Consider the following 21,812-nt stretch of genomic DNA (forward strand, 5'->3'; position numbering starts at 1 on the left):
ACCTGTTATCGGCTTCAGCTGATACGCCAACTGCGCCCTTTTCTGGAAGTAAGGGATCTCGAGACTGTTGTACACGCAGTGGTAACCTCATGTCTAGACGTCTGTAGTGCGCTCTACATGGGGCTACCCTCGTGCTTGATTCGGAAACTGCAATTAGTGCAGAACATGGCGGCCAGAGTAGTGTCAGGAACATCGAGGAGGGACCATATTACTCCAGTATTAAAGTCCCTCCACTGGCTGCCTATTAGTTTCCGGGCCCAGTACAAGGTGTTGGTTATCACCTTTAAAGGCCTAAATGGCTTGGGTTCAAACTATCTCAGGGACCGCCTCCTCCCATACAATCCTCCCTGCACACTCTGGTCCTCTGGGAGGAATTTGCTGCAGCCTCAAAGATCTAGGCTTTCGGCTATTTCCCAGAGGGCTTTTTCTGTTGTTGCCCCCAGATTATAGAACGACCTTCCGGACGAGATCTGTCAATTGACATCTTTAGACAGCTTTAAAAAGGCTGTCAATACGGATCTCTTCTGGCAGGCCTTTCCGGGATAGATAATCCCGGCCTCAGGAACCCTCTTCTCATGAGAGTCCCCAGGGTCCTCCCTGGAAATTTAATTAGAATGCTACCGCAGTTTACTGTTTTGTCTTGTTTTGTTTTGTAATAATGTGTATGTGTTGATGTTGTTTTAATTTGTTGGTTTTAATTATAATTGATTTAATAACTTTTTAAGGGGGGAGGGAAGTAGATTTTGATGTATAACGTATTTTATTTTATTACTGTTAGCTGCCCTGATTGACCTCAAAGGGGCAGGATATAAATATATTATTATTATTATTATTATTATTATTATTATTATTATTATTATTATTCTAAGAATGTCCTGGACTAAGGATGATTAAAATGAAAGAGGCCACAAACATCAATTGATAATGAGAGAGCATTTAAAAATCTGATGAAAATACTAGTTTTTCAAGAGATGAGAGCATTAATGAATATATATTTAAAGATCTGGTCATTATTTGACACATTAAACCCTATTTTCTTCCTGATGCATTCTGGCATTATCTGTATTCAGCAACATAACTTTTCTGCTTCCTACAGCACTATATAAATAAAGTTTAATAATAATAATAATAATCAAAATGTTGACCCTCTTCTCCCTTGTGGGATGGAAAACAATATGAGACTTATATCTATGTAAACGGACTTATGTCAGTGGGAAATAGAATTGAGGAGTTTCACAACGTCCTTATTTAACAAGGGGCTGATGCACATCATGACACTTTTTTCTGACATCTTGGCTAGGTGACACCAAAGGAGGATCCTATGGTATGTGTTCACACACCATTTCTCAATCTCCTACCTTCTGGACTCAACAACATTCTCTAAAGGTATCATTAAGATCCACAATCTGTGTGTCAATAATGGATATCTTTACATACAAGAGCTTCCTTCCTCCAGCAAAAGAAATCTCCTTCAACAGAAGGAATCTTCATCTAACAAAATGACTCCTCCACTGATGGAAGCACTCCTCACTCTGAAAGAAAGGTGCCTTTGAATCCAATCCATTTGTATGACCTAACCATTTGCTGAAGTCAACTGTACTGACTTAATCACTGAGCCAAACGATGCCATGTAAATTACTTGTCTACAAATACTGCAAGTCCCCTCTTGCAGACATAAAATAATAATCACATGGAACTTCATTTTGAAGTCCCATTATTAAACGTTTGACTGTCAGGTGGGTTGATTCAGCTCTGTAACTCAGAGTTGTTTTCACTTTATGTGAGTCTTCCTACTCAAGTATGACATATACACAGCTCATCAAATGTGAAGACCCAATACACTGCAATGTTTGGGCCACAGATTATTATTCTCTAAGAGATAAAGGTCTATTTACGATATTTATTTATTGAAGGCATTTATCATCTCATGACCCACCAGACCCCCTGAAGCAAAATTTATAAATCTAATCCTACATGAACAAAATCTAATCCTTCAAGACTGGCACGTTGCCAGAATCCTTGGTATGCATACCATATCTATCTATCTACGTATCTATCTCACACATACTAAATGCGTGCTGTCAGGTTTATACAAATGGGCAGTTCATCATATCCCTGCCAAAAATTCCCCACTCCTAGAAAACTAGTACACCACGAGACAAGGTTGTACCCTAGATGTATGACAGAGTCTGTCTTGTTAAAGATGTGGAAGAAATAGCTCAATGGGTGATACAACCCCAATTTACAAAGCTGTAGAATCCCAGGAGGACTGAACCAATCTGTTCCAAATACATGGGTCAGTTCTGAATAAGCCCTAAAAATGCATGTGTGCAGTTGCTGGAACTGGAATGTGGCTGGGTATGTCCACTTGCTCTAATGGTTGACCATCAGCAGTACAAATCATTACCCTCCACTCATGCACACACATTTTAAAAATATATGTGCATATTTAGCGATATCCCATGCATAACGAAGTAACAATACTAGGGTTGATTCTTCATGTACATTCAGGAAGAGCTGCATACAAACCTAGATTCCTAGTAAGTATGCCTATAGGATATAGACTGTTAGTCCCATTGGCATTTTATATCTTTAGGTAGGGAGTTTTTAATGCTTCTAAGAATATTTTCAATACAGCTTAAGTGAAAAGCCCTTGGTGGCTGGTTTGTTTTACCATTTACATCCCAATTCCCCATCAGGAACAACATGCTGTACTCTATATACAAGTTAGTAAGCTACTGACATAATGCTGTACTGAATTTCTCCATGGATATCTCTGTGACAAAATTGAGTTTGACAAAATTGAAATGCTGCCACCATTAACCTTTTTGTTTCTGTTCACTAGTATTGACCATCCTTACCAGCTTCTGCTCCAGCTTAAATCATATTCATTTAGCTGTACTGCCTTTCAATTAGAACTCCAGTTTATCTGGGATCTGAATTTGTATGCTGTGATACCATGATCCTGTGCAGCCAGTCCCAGTGCCAGTTCAAAATAAGGGATATCATTCTTGTAAATACTCTTAAATGGCTTTGTGATGGTGCTACATGCCCAGACTTGGATGTATAATAATGTCAAAAAGTCATTTCAGAAAGCATTGCCCTCACCCTTAATAGGTGCTATGCTGCAAACACTTTCACTCATATTTCCAGTTCCTCTGATAATCACTGGTATGTTTTATAGGAAGAAAGTGCTCATAGGATGCTCAACAAAAAGAAAGTGTAACTAACTTTCATTATTACCCTGATGATTCTAGTTATAACTGTATAAACACAATGCAAAAATGATCAAGATGAGTTAAGAGATGAGGAAACATTCTCTATTACTGCTTATGTCAAAAAATTACTCCAGAGTGGGAGGAAGAATTAAAAGGAATTATGTCCATTGTGCAAAACGTGATGTAAACCAGACTAGGAGCAAAAAGAATACAATTATTTTAAACACAGAATTCCCTGTTTTACAGTTTAAATTCTAATCTGAAAACGTTTGGAGTCTCTTGGATACTCTTATTTTGGCAAGTATCAAATATAAAATAGTTTAGGTTGCCAACTGTTAAATAGTAAAAAACACCAAAATCACTTTCTGAACACACCAGTGATCCAATATTGCAAAATAAACTCTGCAAAATCAAACATCATTGGGTGACAAATACAGATAAATATTAGAGCTGCAACAGTTAACTCATTGGTTAGACTGAACCAATTTTAATTATCTAGGAAGGCATCATTCATTAATTGGTGAACACATTTTAAAAAAACACACACAAATGTTAATTATTCTTCAACACTAATATCTGTAAAAATGGAAGATAGGTCTCATCTGAGAAGATTCCCCTTCACTTTCACACTGTAGGCAACATGGCATCCAATATGGCACATTTTCTACCTATGAAGACAGCACTTCCTGAAACATGTACATGTGCCATTAAAAAGTATGCTTTTTTGGCAAAACAGTAATTTTATTCACATGCAGATTTGTGGGATTTAATCAATTATACATTAATATTAAACAAATCTGAATCAATTAAACAAATCTGAGTCAATTAACTGCACAGATCCACATATGAATAAAACAGCTATTTTGTTGGGGGGGGGAGGCATATTTTATTTTTCTTAGGGTGAGACCTAAAAAATTCAATGAAAATTCAACAAATATGCAAGCATCTGAAAAAAAGGTAGAAAATATGTGATATCAAAATCTACAGAGGAGAAAGTGGAGAACCATTTGTGAAAGATTTGTTTCCCCTCAAGTTTGACAATGGACACATATGTAACTTGGAAAAGCTACTTGACAATGCTGGATGGGGGATTCTGGGACTTTTATTCCAAAAAAGCAACTTCCCCAACCTCTGGAAATAAGTTGTTGGCATTGCCATACTCTCAGTTCATTTCACAGGTAATGTTGGTTTGTTGAACTCTTGTAGTATCACCACGTTGTACAATTTACTTAATAGGGAATCACCAGTCTTGGCCTACAGCTTCTCGTTACACTTACTCATTTCACAGCTTATTGTTTAAACCAACCTGATAAACTCAGGGATTTAAAGGGAAGTAAGTTTGATCATATTAGAGTTAAGCTGAAAATGGCTCAATATCACTGACCTGGATCAAAGTAAATTTACACTTGACAAACTGACATTTTTGTAGTTGAAATTGTTTATGTTGACCCAGTTATCTATTCTAGTATTGCCTATTTTCCCTGGAAGAAACCCTTCAATGATTCAAACTACCACCTTGGATTCAACTCAGGAATGAACACGAGACTGTCTATTTGCAAAGAATGTGCTCTTACCTGTTGCTCTTTCCCCAAAGTCTGAAATAGGTATGACAAGGGATTACAAATAACTAGTTACAAATAACATTCATTGTAATTAATTTCTTTTTGAAACAACTAAGGCTTAACTAAGTTGCATTACAACTTTAATATGGCAAGGGATAAATCACTCTTTCTGCAGTTCAACTGTAAAGGGTTTAGTTACCTTTACAGTAATGGGGAGACAGCCTAAGTCAGTGTTGGTTACATCAGAGGCCAGCAGTTTATAACTTACCAATATTTAAAAGAAAGCTACTTTTGAATAAATGAAAAACTAAAGAGCCAACTTTTAAAATGCAACTATAACTCTAATGGTTGGGGAAGCTTGAAACTGTACATGTATTTACTTGTTGATATAAACTTTTCCAAGTTCTGTGGAATGCATAACCTATAAGTACAATGCACGACCTTCTCATTGAGTCTTGGACATATGAAGGAATGTAGGATGAAGCACATAAAATAAACATGGCACATAATGTTCAGACATCACAAAATTGGCTCAAGTCAGCTTCTACAAAACCCAGGATTGGCAGCATACGAAACAGGCTGAGGTGCTTTGTTTTGTTTTTATCATGAAGCAAGTTATGTGACGTTTTGATATAGCGAGGCCAGCTCAGAATCGTGGCTTAGTTCAATGTTGCATGAAAGGATGCATGATAGTTTTATGACCAGGAGCAACCTTGACTACCTAACAAGAACAGTACTTTACAGCAATATACCTATGTGGAAAAAAATCTGGGCCACCATTTCATAAAAATAAATATTTTGCTAAAAAACATTCACATTTTTTTTAAAAAAAACAAAACAAAAACAAAACCATTTTTCCAGTTTGTGCTCCAAGGGCTTACGGATCCTACTACTGAAATACACTGTTGGTTATTTTTGTTTCTTTCAAAAAAAAAAAGAAGAGGAGGAAGAGAGGAAATTGGCACAGTTCTGCTATTTGTTCAATGCTTCTTGAAGAAAATAGGAATGGGTGGCTTCAGGCACCTTTCAAGATCCAGCTTTGGGAACAAAGGAAGAAATGACACTAAAGAAACATATTCCCAATTGGGTATCAGTCTTAAAATCTGAGCAACATGAAATATTCAGCACTGTCACTGAAAGCCCTTTGTAATTCTACCCCAACCCCTTCATGCCCTTGTATTACAACCTTAGCATCAACCAGTCGAATTCTGTCATTTTGCTGAATAACATCCGTCAAGGACCTCACAAAACATGGCATGTGAGGACTCTTAATTCTTCAATTCACCTTCTATTGTTAATGGCACAATTTTCTTAATGTAGAGGTCCATGCAGCTCTGGGTTTGGTTATTTTTCCCCCCGTCTCCTCTTCAGGATGTTTTTTTCATACATCCCAGTTCTCAGGATGCAGGGTGAAACACAGAGTCTTCACAGTGTTCAAGCTGCATTCGCAATACTCCTGTTTTGTGAAGGAACCATAGCTGTAAGAATTCCTCTGGCATAGCATGGAAGCCTGAATCTGGCAAGACGTTGTCATAATAATGATGACTGATGAACTTTCCATGCAGGTCCATCGAAAAAGGCCAGAAGCCATAAATTGTTACTTCTTCACAGAAACCCAAGGCTGCGCTGACCAGGAAGAGACCCGTCGACAGCCGCTTTCCGTGAATTCCTTTGCTCTTCCAGAATTTCCCAATGTCTCGCAGGAAGTTTGGGTTGGCAAAGATTACTGTTTGCTTAGCGCCAACATCTGCTAGAGTGTAGTAGACCCGGAGAGAGGGCTCCGTCCCCGCTTTCATGGAAAAGGCTGGCATATATATGTAGCTCTGATTGTAGACTTTAACACTGTCCACAAATGCTTTCCGAGACCAAAGAAGACTCTGAAACCTGTTCCAAAACATGATGGGAAAATAACAGGTTAGTGCTTTCCCATCAGTTCAAAGCATCATGGAAAAGATCTTGCAACTACAGACAACAGAGGCCTTTCAAGACAGAAGTTTCTGGGATTTCTTGAAACCTAGATTTTTTTTTAAAGCAAACAAGCAAACTCCTTATTTTTAATCCAAAATCTAGTGTGAAACGAATTTTTACATACTAATAAATATGGCTATGATTCCCATTTTAACAAACAGGTTGGGTTTTCTGTTTTCCTACATACTTTAGTTCAGCCTCTGCTCAATCCTTTGGAAGCCTATGTTTTCATTTCTGTCACTTCACTAGTTTGTCTTCCTATTTGTCTGACTTTGTGGGGGGGGGAAAAGGAAGGAAGAACAAATTTCAACTACATTCAACTGACAATTTTTTACAACTGTATCTGAAGAAGGAACTATTAATGACTGGGTAACATTGCCAAGAAAACCTCTACAACAGGTTCACCTTAGGGTCACCATAAGTCTGAAACAACCTGAAGGCACACAGCGACAACAACAACGCCCTGTTTTTTAAATTTCCTTTAATTCTATTTTTTAATACTGCAACTTGTTTAATTTGTTTTAAAATATCATTCCCCCCCCCCCCCTGTCTTTATCTATACTTATTAAGTCGATTTTATTGTGAGCTGCTTTGACTGACCGTTTTGGGAGAAAGATAGAAAATACGTTAAATGAATACATTCTCAGTTGGAATTTTGTTGCTGTCACAAATAAGTTTCTTTACACATGGGACTCTACTTTTGGCTGTTCTGCAATTCAGGTCATCAATGTATAAGTGGTTTCTACCTATGTAACTATATGATATGGGCTTAAATCTCTTGTTACTCTCAACTTGAGCAGAAACAGTTAATCAGTTGGGTTTACCAACCTACTGAGTCACCATACAACAATTGACTGAGGGAGTCTTTTCTGTTTGGGAGGAACCAGTGGAATCTCAGCCATTCTTGGATGACACATAACTATTTGTCAGTGTCTTCAATATACATACTACTTGATTCACTGAGATAGCAGAAACAGCCCCTGTGCATCCGCCATTGCAAAACAGGATAATAAGCAAACACACTGGTGGATACACAAATGGTTCCACAATGCTTGTGTTCAGCAGAAGGGTAGTGTAGCACAACCACAAGTAATTGAATGAGTGTAGACTTAACGCTATGCAAGCATAATTTATGATCTTTGCCCTCATTAATGGCTGTCTTGAACAAAGTAACCGTCTTAATCTGATTAAATTGTTTCCTGCTTTCTGCAATCTTTGTAGCAATGGGGACAGCTGGTCCCTTAGTTCTCTTCTCTTCCCTGGCACTGGGCTTTATATTGCCTTGTGGTGTGAAAGCTTTGGCATTAATGAATGCCCCATAGATTGCCATGGATTTTTTGTTCCTGGCAGATGAATCTCAACAGATGCACCTAAGAATGAAGCAGCCTGAAGTGCCAACATGTCAACAAAACCAGACAGAAGAGACTCCCTGCAGAAGGAATGACATTTGCAATTATCTTAGACAAAATGCAATGAAACCAATTTTTCAGCTGGAACCAACCCCATTTCCACAGATGGGCATGAAAGCATAGTTTGAGATACCACAGGACATGGGGACATAGGAGGTTAAAAAGCCACCCAGTCTCCACATGGCTGTAGACAGAGAAATATTAGGAGTGAGTGAAATGGCTTTCACCTGCTAATTCTGGTATACAAAAAACAAGAACACAATGTTACCAAAGAGCTACTTAGTTTAAGTTGCTAAGTATAAAGAAAGCTAAAGATCTGTTTAAGAGACTAATGTCTACGTTGTATACTATAAAACTGACTCATCTTGAACAATATGCCTGGTGCTCAGAAGTAAACCTGTTTGCAAAAAAGGGAAAGCAGAAGTCAAAGTGAGGTGGAGAAGGAAATGAGGGGAAATTTTAAGAATAACAAGGAGAGACCAAGGGGCCCTATGAACTATGAGCATGCAATGCCTAAATACCTTATAGGCATCAGATCCTGCCTGATTTTGGAGGCTAAGCAGGGTCTGGTTAGTATTGATGGGTGACTGCCAATGAATACCAGCTGCTGTAGGTTAAACTTCAGAAGAAGGAACTGGCAAAGCCACCCTGAGTATTCCTTGCCTATGAAAATCCTATGAAATTCATAAATCACCATAAATCAACAGGCAACTTGAAGACATACAGACAGACACTAAAGTATTTTGGGTATTGCATCTTGGTCTCTTCAGTGTCTCAGGAAACATGACAGATTAAAAGAAGCAACAGGAAAGAGAGGAACAATGATGAAATGATTTGTGGAGAATTGCAATCTGCTTTTGGAACAACAGTTTTTATGGCCCTTAATTTTGTAAACTGGAAGATTAGCATTCCCCCGGTATGGATTTTAATATAAAATACAGTGCAAAATTTAATTAAAGTCACACCATAAATAACAATTCTGCTTCTACAATAAATGATGTTGGAAAGCAGTGGGAACTTCCATGCACTTGTTTACATGTGACAGATATTTCACAGATTTCATACATACATGAAGATGTAGCTGCATTAACAAATATGACAGCAGCAATGGCAACATGGCACAGATCAGATCTGCCATGGCTCATTCTGGTTCCAAATTGCAAGAACATTTAACTACTTTAACCAAAACCATTTTTATTAGAGTGGATATAAAGATCATGCTAAAAGTTACTTTTACTGTTCTGCTGAAGAAATAGGAGTATTTATTATCTTATACTTTCCATAGATTTCTGAGAATGGTGTATCAGAACAATTTAGAAATAACTATAACTGGTTACAAATGATCCACGAAGTTGAACATTGGGAGATTTAGACAGACAAAACTTCATGCATAAATTGAAGAACATAGTGCCACAAGGTGTAATTACATTTGCTACTCCAGGATTGGAAAAAATCATGAGAAATGTGACTGGTCAATGGCTACTAGGAGGGCCATAAATAATCTCTAATATTAATAAACTTCTGTATATGAATTGTACAAGTTACATTCATGATCTGCTTCTGGACTTCCCAGAAGCAACTGAATAGTTAACGGTGTGAACAGGATATTGAATTAGGAAAGCACCAGGCCTGATCCTGTATGATTTTATATTCTAAATAAAACAATGGCCACGTGATTTCTAATTCCAACCTAAGCAATTTTGCAAAGGATACAATGGTGCACAGTAATTGTATTCAACCAGTGAAAACTTTGAAGGATGGGGGGGAAACTGGGCAGATCTAGTCCAAAATAACACAGGATTACTTAGTACAGGTTGTGCAATGTATTCTGGAAATAATTGGCAAGATTCTGTAGACTTGGATTCCCTCTGTAAAATTCTGGACCCTTCAGTATATAAATAAAAGGCTGGATGTTCTTCCAATGGCCCTTTTGATTTGAATAAAAAGATACCTATGGTTTGCTTCCAGAGATTTCTTAGTCACCCGTTCCTTCCTCCATTAACTAATGATCTGGAACACTTGACTGGTGATTTTCCAAATCACACAGATAAAGAGGGCATTATAAGTAAAGGAAAAATAATTTTTGGTAAGCGATTAGCAAAACAACTTTGCTACAATTATCCTCAAATGTATCAAATTTAGAAACACATCTAGTTGGAGGGTATGACTAAAGATGAATCTGCATTATAACAGGAAATATTGACAGGGGAACAATACGAGGGAAGGGGGCACAGTCACATTAAAATGATGCATGCTTTCTTTTTCTTTACTGCAACATAATTTTACGCTTTAAATTTCTTAAATTCATGTAAATGTAAATATGCTTGGAATATCCAGAATTAGAACTGCCAGACTGGAATCAGAAGAAACAGCCATATAATCCAGACTGTTATTTGGTCAATCAGACACCCTTGGGTTTGCAAACAGATCACTATGGAGACAGCCAGGCAGAGATATACTGTTTCTGAATGTGGATCTTGCATTTAGCTGCCATGATGAATAGATGACAATAGATCCTTCACACAATACATTTTAGCGTATCCAGTGTGCATCCATACTACATTTGCATTTTAGAGCAAAATACTTTTCAAAAGCTTTGAATCCCACTCAAGTAAGGACTGGAAAAGGTACATGTGTAAAAAACAACTAAATCACCAACAACTTGCCCTGTTGTGACTTTCAGCCAAGACTTTAGAGGCTACTCTAGATTGGTACATGCATGCATGACTAGGACATAACTGTTAGACATTTCTGATCTCCCTCTTTTCACTTTGACAAGCTGGAGTGTGTCCAGAGGAGGGTGACCAAAATGGTGAAAGGTCTGGAAACCATGCCCTACGAGAAGCATTTTAGGGAACTAAGTATGTTTAGCCTGGAGAAGAGAAGGTGACATGATAGTAATATTTAAATATTTGAAGGGATGTCATAGTCAAGATAGAGCAAGCTTGTTTTGTGCTGCTCCAGAGGCAAGGACACGGAACAATGGATTCAAGCTACAGGAAAAGAGATTCTGCCTAAACATTAGAAAGATCTTCCTGACAGTAAGAACTGTTCGACAGCAGAACATGCTGCCTTGTTTTGTTTTTTAATTTTTAAAATAATGTGACTTACAGTGATGAATGCATATTTGCTATAGTTATATTTGGGTTCTTTCATTCTTTCTTTTGTTTATATCCCCCCTTTCTCCCAAAACATGGACTCAAGGCAGCTAGATCCAGCCTCTGGGTTCTAGAGCATTATCCTACCATTGCTCAATTATGAATAGCTTCACCATTCTTCTTATAAATGATAATCTAAGACCTGTTGCAGAGCAGGGAAATAACTGCAGATCCAACTGCCACTGGTACTGACATTGGTGTGCTTCAGAGCTGAGAAGGTTGTCAGAATTACACTGGCATACACCAGCAGTGGCCCAGTGGAAAGTAAGTCAGAAATTATTTGAAGGCACACAACAACAAGGCATTCATTGTGAATGCTCATACTCATTACTCCTTAATCTGTCTCCAAATGCAGACAGCTATGTTGAAATTACCCATATTCACAAACTCATTCTAAGATCTAATTGCCCATTCAAGATCAAGCTACCCTCCAAATACTTTGCACCAATATAGTGCTGCTGGAAAAATTAATTTCCCTCTCAGATATTATGAAGATTGTGGCTAAACTGGCAAAAAATAAGGAAGCCTAAGGCCAGTAGCAGATGATATCATCATACTAGCTACTCAAAGGGACCTTGCACTTTGCTTCTGTGGGCCTTGGCCCCACTACCACACTGGATATCAGCCAAAGACTGTCATTGTGATTCATGGCAAGCTGTTGGTTCAGATAAGGTCAGATCAGAAATCACTGGCCAGAATTGGCTGCACATTGTGCTTGCCACATAATGCAGTACGTTAACTGTGCCAGCCTGTTTGAAACATTACAGGAGGAGAATTTTCAATTTTTTCCACATTCCACTTACATGATGTTCATTTCCTTGCATTTTTGCATCTCTATTAAATGGTCGCAGATTCCTGCAAGCATGTTTCTAAATCACCTTTTCCTTTGCTACATTGCTAAAAAGTCAATGAAGTTTGATTAGAAATCTGAGAGCAAGGGGAAGTAGCACAGATTGCAGTCTTTCACCTGAAAGCCAAAGGATGCTTTCAACTGGATTTTGCATTAGTGGGGTAATGAATTCACATTCGGTTTTTATTCCAGACTTCAAATGCATTATCCAAGTTGCTGAGCCCTATTCCCAAAGATATGCAGCACCTTAGTTAAGTTTCTTTAAAATTTGCACAAACATCCAGAGCAAATTCACCCTTTTGTGGGTACAAAAGCCACCATTGGCTACTGCTTTGAACACCCCTTCGTCCTAGGAACTGCAGTAAGGAAAATTCACTCAGTGCAGAGCAGTATGGTCTTGCTGGCTGGGGGACTGTAGGATTTGTAGTCCCAACAAAAGTAACTTTTTCATGTGCTAATGCAAAATGAAAAACTCCTTCAACCCCCAACAACCTGCAGGCTGTTTTTGATGCTATGTTCCTTTGTTCCTATTACATCTGAAAATTTCAAGCTCACAATGTGAAGCTGGGTCAGGTTACAGAATTCCCAAAATGCTGCATCACTTACAAGTTTTGCTGCTTATGCATTTTGAAAAGAAATGACAGATATGCCAGGATATGGTGGAGTTGGGTTTTTTAAAGAGTCCATCTTAGAGAAAAATATGGAAATGTGAACCAAATAAACTGAGGCCAGGGATCTCCAGGTCTTTCCATGCTGGTGGGCACACTATCATGGACACTATCACAAAGAGGGTCTACATGGCAGCCTACTTTTTCATCGAAGTTACTTCAAGAAACTGAGAAGGCAGACTCTGAATTGGAGCTCCTACTATTAAGCTTTTTATTTGCCATCAGAAAGCACAAGCAAAATGCCCATTTTACAGAAGATAGTTATGTTCAAATAAATGCCTGCCTTGAACCATAAAGGGGAAAAAAAACTAAACCAGAACTACTCCAAACATGAAAGAGGATGAGAAGGAAAAGAGAAAAAAAAGCAGCATGCCCCCAAAAGAACAGGCAACCTCTCTCTCTCTCTCTCTCTCTCTCTCTCTCACACACACACACACACACACACACACAAAGACAAAATCAAAACCAAAATACTCTCTATCCCAGGTGTTTTGGATAAGGGAAGATCAACATGTGCTGAATTAATGCTACATTTTCTACTGCACTGTTGTTTTTGCTCTTGTTGTTGTAAACTTTCCTTCCCAGTCTATTGGCCTACCAAGACCCTGCTCTGCAGTCTTTGAACATATTAAGTACCGGTATATGTATTGTAGACATCCCCCAGATTTGAGAGCCACTGACTAAATCTGTTTTTCAGAGATCAGTAGTTTTTATCCTGTAAAAAGGTGATCTGCAGATGACAGCCAAAAGAGAGAGAGAGAGAGAGAGAGAGAGAGAGAGAGAGAACACAGACACACAACCGACAAAGTCATATTAAACTTCAGGGATAACTGCTCATCAGCCAAAGTCAACAGAATAACAAGGGCTTTTGATGCAATGCTGATTTGATTCTCTTTTCTCCATAGGCACCATTAGTTCACATCATTCCCACATCGCTAAGCTGATTCACTGGGCTTGCACTCAGTAAAAGGGAGCAATTCAGTTGTTCAATTGTTCTAGCATGTGGGCTTTTAAAAAGAGCTGGGAAAGATTGCTTTTTGAGCTTTAACTCCCATAATTTACGCAGCCAGCATAGCTGCTGCCATTGAAAGAGAAAACAGTGCTCAAACTGGTAGAAACAGAACAAATGATGCAGTTAGGGAACAGAGGTAAACAGAAAGGTAGTAAAGGAACACCTAGCTACTTTCAATGTACTCAAATATCTTGAGATCTAATCTCAGAGATTGTCAATAATCTGAAAACGCTTGGAAAACAGATGTTGCCCCTGCAGATTGGAGGACAAATGTTGCCTTCATTTTTAAAAGGAGAGCCAATGGTTTGAGCAATGAACTACAATTCTGGAAAACAGGGTTTGAATCCTGGCTTGGCCACTGAGTGACCTTGAGCAAGGCACAGTCTCTCATCCTCAGAGGATGGCAATGGCAAACCCTCTCTTGCCAAGAAAACCCCATGATAGTTTTGCATTAGGGTCACCATAAGTCGGAAACAACTTAAAGGCACACAAAAATAACAGATCACCTGGGCAACCATCAGCTGGACCTCCATACCAGAAAAGGGTCTAGAACAGTTGGCCTGTGAGAATTTTTTTAAATGCTGTGATTACTAAAAGTCAGCATGGGCTTCTGAAAAAAAAAATCACGTGAAACTCAACTGCATGCTTGGTAGATGAGAGGGCTGCTGTGAGTTTGTGTATCTTGGTTTCACTATGACTTTTAACAGAGTTCTCCATGGTGCTCTCACAGATACTGGTAAAATGGGAGCAAGACAGTGCTATTGTTAGGTGGATTTGTAGCTGTCTTGCAGCCTTAATTCAAATTGCACTCATCAACGGTCCTCATCAATCTGGAGAAAATGGGCAAGTGGGGACCTGAGGATTCAGTTTTGTTCAACATCTTTATATAGCTCTTGGTGGTATAAATGGCATCCCCATCAATTTTGCAGATGATACAAATGTGGGGAAGGTAGATAAAATACCTCAAAAGACTGAATCAGAATTCAAGATGATGTTAACAGATTAGACTGCTGGGCCAAAATGAACAAAATAAATTTCACCATGGATAAACTTATCATACTGTATTTGGGCAGGGGGCAAAAATCAGATGCACAGATATAATGTGGGTACCACCTGGACTGATATCTGGCATTCTGGTAGATCACAAACACAAGTTGAGAGTGTGAGGCAGTAGCAAAAACAGCCAATGCAATTCTAGGCTGCTTCACCAGGAATATAGTTTCCACATCAAAGGATGTAACCGTGCAACTTTATTCTGCTTTAGAGAGCCCCACCTGGAATACTGTGCCCAGTTTTGGACACTACATTTCAAAAAGTATTGGCAAATTGGAATATGTCCGGAGGGCAACCAAATTTTTAAAAAGTCTGAAAGCCAAACCGTAAGAGGAATGATTGCGGAATGATTGCTTAACCAGGAGAGAAGAAAGACTGAGAGGTGATATGTTAACCTAAGAGTCAGGGGCTTTCCCAGCAGATAATGATCACTAATTAGCAGACATTAATCCTCTTTTGCATTAGCCTCCCAGTCTGAGGCCTACCATCAGCACAGAACAATACACATGCAAATCACTCCTGCATTCCCAGGCTCACACAGCTATTCTTGATGGGTGTCTTGTTTGTTTGTTTGTTTGTTTGTATAGTCAGTTAGCTAAATCTATATCCTGATTTTTTTTTCAATGAGCTAAAGGCAGCATACATTGTTTTTCCCTTCCTCACTTTATTCACACAACAATCCTTTGAGGCAGATCAGCAAAGACAGCATGTCTAGCCCAGGGAGTGTCATGACCATCCAACCCTTGTTTAAAGACCTCCAAAGATGGAGAATCCGCCACCCTCTAAAGCAATCTATTCCACTGTCAAAACAGGTATTAGGATAAACAAAAGTTCTTCCTAATGTTTATGTGGAATCGGTTTACTTGTAATTTTGATCTGTTGGTTTGTGTTCTAGCCTCTGGAGCAACAGAAAACATGTTGGCTCCATCTTCTATGTGATAATGGTTGTTGTGTGCCTTCAAGTTGTTTCCAACACATGGTGAACCTCCCTAAACTGTTCCTTATAACATGGTGGAAGGCAACGCCTGATATAAGAAAACACTGCAAGGCCTCGACTCTTCCTTGCTTATTTTTCTCAGTTGTAAACCAAGATATTCAAGTAAACACAAACAGTATTTAATGCCTTTACCCACCCACAGCTCCCCTTATGGCTCTCCCAACTGCTCTGTCTCAGGGTATTATCACAGAACATTTATTTACTATAGAAACTGATAGCCCTGTGATACGTGGGTTTGATTTCCATTTGTTTTGTCTACCAGGAGGAACTTTCCCACCAGAACCACCTCTTCACTATTCTACTTTGCTTCTCTGCCTTGGCATCACTAGGCACAGTAGCACTCGAGAGGGTTGCTTCTTCCCACTCACTTTTCTTCACAGTGAAGAAAACCAGTTTTGCAGTAACTTAGTAAAATAAACCTCTCTTCCAACTCTGTGCTTCTGTTCCCCCTGCTCCCTAAATCTGCATCCTCCTTCCTCTGGTCTTTTGTTGCATTCTTTATAAGGTCGACTGTGGTAATCTTTGATTTCCAGCGGGGTAGAAAGGCTGAAATCTCTTGAAGCTAAAATGACAAAGAGTCTTGTGTCATCTTAGAGATGCACATGTTTTGTTTGGCATAAGCCTTTTTATGGATTGCAGCCTGCTTCATCAGATACACAGCTTGATGGATTTCCACTCCATATGGCTACATGTGGCGCTTTCCAAGTAACAATTTGGTACCTTGTTATTTTGGTTGATGCTCAGTGTTACTTCCTCTTGTTCATCACTCTGCTGACAGCTGTGCCTTCCTTGTTTTCCTTGACTTGACTGATTGTTTTCTGGGACAATTTCAATTTTTTTCTTTAATTATGCCCTGTGAAATAATAGCTCTACAGATATCCAGAAACAACAGACTATCTGAAAGACCCCCAAAATAACCCTGCCTGAATTTTAAGAGTTTTAAGGGCTTTCTTTTGGTATCACAACCATCACTACTACACTGCACTTTCCACATTCACTGAGGTTAGGATGAAGGACCCCCATGAAAGTGGAAAAATCACAAATTAAAAACCCACACTTTTTAAAATCCTGTGTTAACACCTTTCTAGGAATCTCTAGGTCCTCCAATTCAACTTTACAGTCACCATTCACCAGATTGTGTGATGTGGCAGCTAAAAAGGACAATGCAATTTTAGGCTGCATTAATAGAAGTTAGTGTCTAGATCAAGGGAAGTAACAGTGCCACTCTATTCTGCTTTGGTTAGGCCCCACCTGGAATATTGTGTCCAGTTCTGGGCAACACAATTCAAAAAGGACATTGAGAAAGTGGAGTGTGTCCAAAGGAGGGCAACTAAAATGGTGAAGGGTTTGGAAACCATGCCCTATAAGGAACGACTTAGAAAGCTGGGGATGTTTAGCTTGGAGAAGAGAAGGTTAAGAGGTGATATGATAGCCCTGTTTAAATACTTGAAGGGATGTCATATTGAGGAGGGAGCAAGCTTGTTTTCTGCTGCTCCAGAGACTAGGACCCAGAACAATGGATGCAAGCTCCAGGAAAAGAGTTTCCACCTCAACATTAGGAAGAACTTCCTGACAATAATGGCTGTTCAACAGTGGAACACACTTCCTTGGAGTGTAATGGTATCTCCTTCCTTGGAGGTCTTTAAGCAGAGGCTGGATGGCCATCTGTCAGGGATGCTTTGATTTGAGATTTCCTGCATGGCAGGGGGGTTGGACTGGATGGCCCTTGCGGTCTCTTCCAACTCTATGATACTATGATTCTATGAGGCGGAGTAGCTTCTTTCCTGTCTTGCTCTCATGCTCATCCCTTTACTGGTTTAGTACACAAATCCCACAACTCTTTTTTTTACATCAAGAAAACATTTAGCCTAGTGGTTTTCCTGTCATTCACTTGTGGCTCACTGATGTGGCACACCTGCAGACTTTCTGTGGCACACAAATGTGCTACGGCACAAGGGCTGAAAAGTACTGCTTTGAAGTGTCACAAGACACTCCAGCCGTACTCTCTCCACGCTATTTCTAACAAGCAGAAAAGGCCAGAAGGACTGTAAATATTCATTATGTCGCTGACATCACATCTTATGTCACACACTCCTCAATGTTGTCAACATGGGGTGGGGGGAAGGATGAAGTGAAGGAGCCTGCAACATGACCAGGAACCCTTTATAGTCTTCCCAGGCCATAAGAAACCAATATGCCATCTAGTTGAGGGAAATTACATTGTGGCCTTGGATAAACCAAACCAGACAATGTTTCATTCTCTGTGGCTGGTGGTTTTGATTAAAACCCCACAGCATTTGTGAATCTAGTCCCAGGAACTCCTAAGAATAAGGTTAAAATGCATTACAGGCATTTTACATATATATACTGCAATACTACTGAGTAATGTCTAGTATCCCACATGTTTTTAAAAACATATAAAGTCAAATCTTTGCTTCAAAACCCCTAAAATCCTTTGTTCTGAGATGTAAACCCTTAAGAGTGCCTGGCTCATTAAACAGAATCTCAGGAACAGTCAGCTGATGACTGGAACTCAGCATCATTGAGCAAAATATGAACGTGCTGTGAGGATCTAAGCTGTATTTGATTACTGTTGTGCTTCTGTGTATGTGGGATCAAGATTTTAAAAAATCCAGATAGAGTGACAGAAGGTAGATATATTCCTATTATGTGTGAGTTATCACCACATCACTTCATTGCCCTTTCCAGCACACAGGCTTTCTAGAATGTCACCTGAAAGAATATTGACTATTGCTGGGTGGCAATCATTTGGTTTTCTTAGGCTTAAGGAACACATTAAAGTTGTCGCTTCCAACATCTTTTTCTTTCTCTTTTACCCTAGTGTGAGAGCAGGCCCCTCACTTTAGATCAGAACCCTACAGCAAGGAGGTAAGGGACTTTAAACTTCTATGATCCCAATCCAGATTGGACCCACTTAGCCTGTCATTTATACTGCAAAATGTGTGGGTACATGCCTTCAAGCTGCGTGTTGACATTTGGCAACCCTGTGAATTGCATAGGATTTTCTTAGGCAAGGAATTTTTCCTCTTAAATAAAACCCACAGCACCTGGTATTTATTGGTGGCCTCTCATCCAAGTCCTAAGTAGAGCTGACCCTGCTTAACTTCCAAGATCAATTGAGATTTGGTGCCCTTAGGGGTTTAAGCCATCTATAATATAGTGATCTATTGTTTTGCAATATAAATCACAGGTACAGTAGTGCACTTCATCAAGACTTGTGAATGTGTTCTTGCTATTTGCTATGAAGCTGAATTTGACTCATTATGACTCTCTGAATAAGAGACCTCCAAGACTCCTAGTCATCAACAGTCCTGCTCAGGTCTTGCAAACTCAGGGCAGTCATAGATTCCTTGATGGAATCAATCCATATGTAATGCAGTTTCCCTCTTTTCCTACTGCCTTCCACTTTGCACAGCATTGCTGTCTTTTCCTGAGTCAGGTAGCTGCATGATATGTCTGCTGTACGGCAGTCTCAGTTTGGTCATCTTGGCTTCTAGGAAATTTCAGGCCTGATTTGCTCTATGACACATTTGTTTATCTTTTTAGCAACCCATAGTATTTGTAGAACTCTTCTCCAGCATCACTTTTCAAATGTGTGTATGTCAAAGAAGGAAAATTCCCTCCTGTTCCATGTCAGATTCCTGATCTAGACTGCACTTACACCCAAATAAAGCAGCTACAATTGCTAGTAATATATTCATCTTAAAAGTAATATCTGTTAGGAAATGACATGTATGTGACCACAAGATAGAGCTGTAGCAGAACCTATTACAGTTCCAGTGGCAGTTGACAGTTGACACTTGTATTATGGAATGTTGATGTTGTCAGTCCTTTTGAGAGAGTGTGTCAGTTATGACAGTTGGTGTTAGAGTAACTGCCTCTTTGGTTTTGTTGTTATGGTTGTTTGGTTGGCAAAGTAACTTATTTATTAAAGTAATTTATTTATTAAAGCCCTCATGTAGAGTGAAGGCTTGAAGTGCTCTTGTCGTTATTTGCAGTGGTGAAGGAATATTATTCTTCTTGCCCTGAATACCTTTGCAGACATCTCTTCAGATTCCTTCTCCCTGGCGTCCTGTCGACGTGGTTCAACTCTGTAGGTGGTCGTGGTAGACACAGCGCGTCTTTCCACACCCTAACAATATCTGCTTTGGCGCTTAGAACTTCATTACCTGGATCAGGATATGAATCTGCTGAGCTTGTATTGCTCAAACACATGATTTCAATCCCAATTCAGTGTTTTCAAGTGAATGAGACACCTCCATGCCCTTTTTTCCTTTCAAGAAAAGAAAATAAGGATATGAAAATGAAAGGGAAGGGTTGGAAAAACGTATCAGCAGAAATTTTCCCCAATTAAATTTCTTATTATTAATTATGTTTTCAGACAGGAGTTCTGGGAGACAAATTGAACTTAAAATGTGGAGGAAAATGTTCTGTGCACTCTGCAGAATTCAAATATATCCCTTAAAAAACCATGTCAACATAATTGAAACATAATTTGAGGAGAACCTAGCAGCCAAGAAAGAAGCAAGCAATCTCTCCCACTTTTATAAAACCATTCTCATTACCCTTTAACCTCATTATTTTTCATTAAAGGTGTGTTCTTGGATAAGCCTGCTTGGTACAAGGAATATTTCTGAATAATATCATTTGCTAGATAACAGCATTGTTATTAGCTTAGCATAATATTCAATAAACCTTTATAAATGTCACAACCCATAAGAGCTGTGTTGGATGAGACCAAAGATTGACATAGTCCAACTTTCTATTTACACAATGATCTGTCAGTTGCCCATGGAAAGCCCATAAACAGACCATGGGTTGAAATGCACCCTCCATCTCACATTCTCCAGCAATTGATATATAGAGACATAGTGCTCCTGATACTGGACTTGTCCTGTATAAGGACCATCTTGACAAATCACTAATGATGACTCCATTCTCCATGAATATATGTATGCAATCCATTTTTAAAGCCATCCAAGTTGGCAGCCAGAACTATATCATCTGACAGTGAATTCCACAGTTTAAGTATAAGCTGTATGGAAAAATGACTTCTTATTATTATTTGTCATGACTCTCTCACCATTCAGCAAGAGTGGATGATGCTGGGTTTCAGTATTATTAGAGAGTGTGATAATCTTTTCCTTGTCTACTTACTGCACATTGTGCATAACATTTGAGCCTTGAAGCCTCTGGGATGGATTCATTTCCACTAGTCCCTCTAGGAATAAGGATATGATCATATAAATACATCATCATCATCATCATCATCTAATTTATTGATATAGCACCATCACTATACATAGTGCTTTACTGTTTATAATTGTTTATTTGACAGTTCCCGGCCTTCAGCCTTGCAATCTAAAAAGACAGGACACAAAAGGAAAAGGGGATGGTGAGGGAAGTATAGTTTGCAAAGAGCCAAGATCTCATCTATTCTGCACCAAACCACAAAGGAAACTAAAGGGAAAGGAAGGACCCTTTCCATCATGCATAAAGAACCATAGCTACTAAGAGTGGCCCTATTACATCCCCCATATTGATGCTCTCTAAATACAGTAAGAGACTCTGTTAAAGAACCACAGACAGAATACAGGGTGCCATTCATACTTTTACAAAATTAAAGCCAAGAGAACTTGGGCCTGAGTCGTTTCAGTCTTCATGCAGTCCTCTTGGGGAGCAGGGGGGAGAGTGCCTTTATGAATGGCATCATTATGCAAGTCTGGAAATGTCTGGCAAAATAAATTACCAATGACAAACACAAGTTTACTTATTATAAATCATGGGTTACCATGAAATCTGACTATGAAAGGGCAAGAGATATCCAAAGAAACAACCATGAATTGTTGTACTACTGCCACTTTGTAGTACTATTACCATTTTACATTTATTTTGC

General features: G+C 39.0%; 1 protein-coding gene across 1 annotated transcript in view; it reads right to left on the reverse strand.

Annotated features, from left to right (window-relative positions):
- Nucleotides 1-878: 878 nt before the first annotated feature.
- Nucleotides 879-21,812, reverse strand: part of ST8SIA1 (ST8 alpha-N-acetyl-neuraminide alpha-2,8-sialyltransferase 1) — a 74,037-nt gene continuing 53,103 nt past the window's right edge. The window contains exon 4 of the mRNA XM_042466493.1: nucleotides 879-6,664. Coding sequence (XP_042322427.1) covers nucleotides 6,178-6,664 — 487 coding nt within the window. The 3' untranslated portion in view covers nucleotides 879-6,177. The remainder of the gene's footprint in view (nucleotides 6,665-21,812) is intronic.

The sequence above is a fragment of the Sceloporus undulatus genome, chromosome 5 (genome assembly GCF_019175285.1).
Source record: "Sceloporus undulatus isolate JIND9_A2432 ecotype Alabama chromosome 5, SceUnd_v1.1, whole genome shotgun sequence".
NCBI classification, from domain to species: domain Eukaryota; kingdom Metazoa; phylum Chordata; class Lepidosauria; order Squamata; family Phrynosomatidae; genus Sceloporus; species Sceloporus undulatus.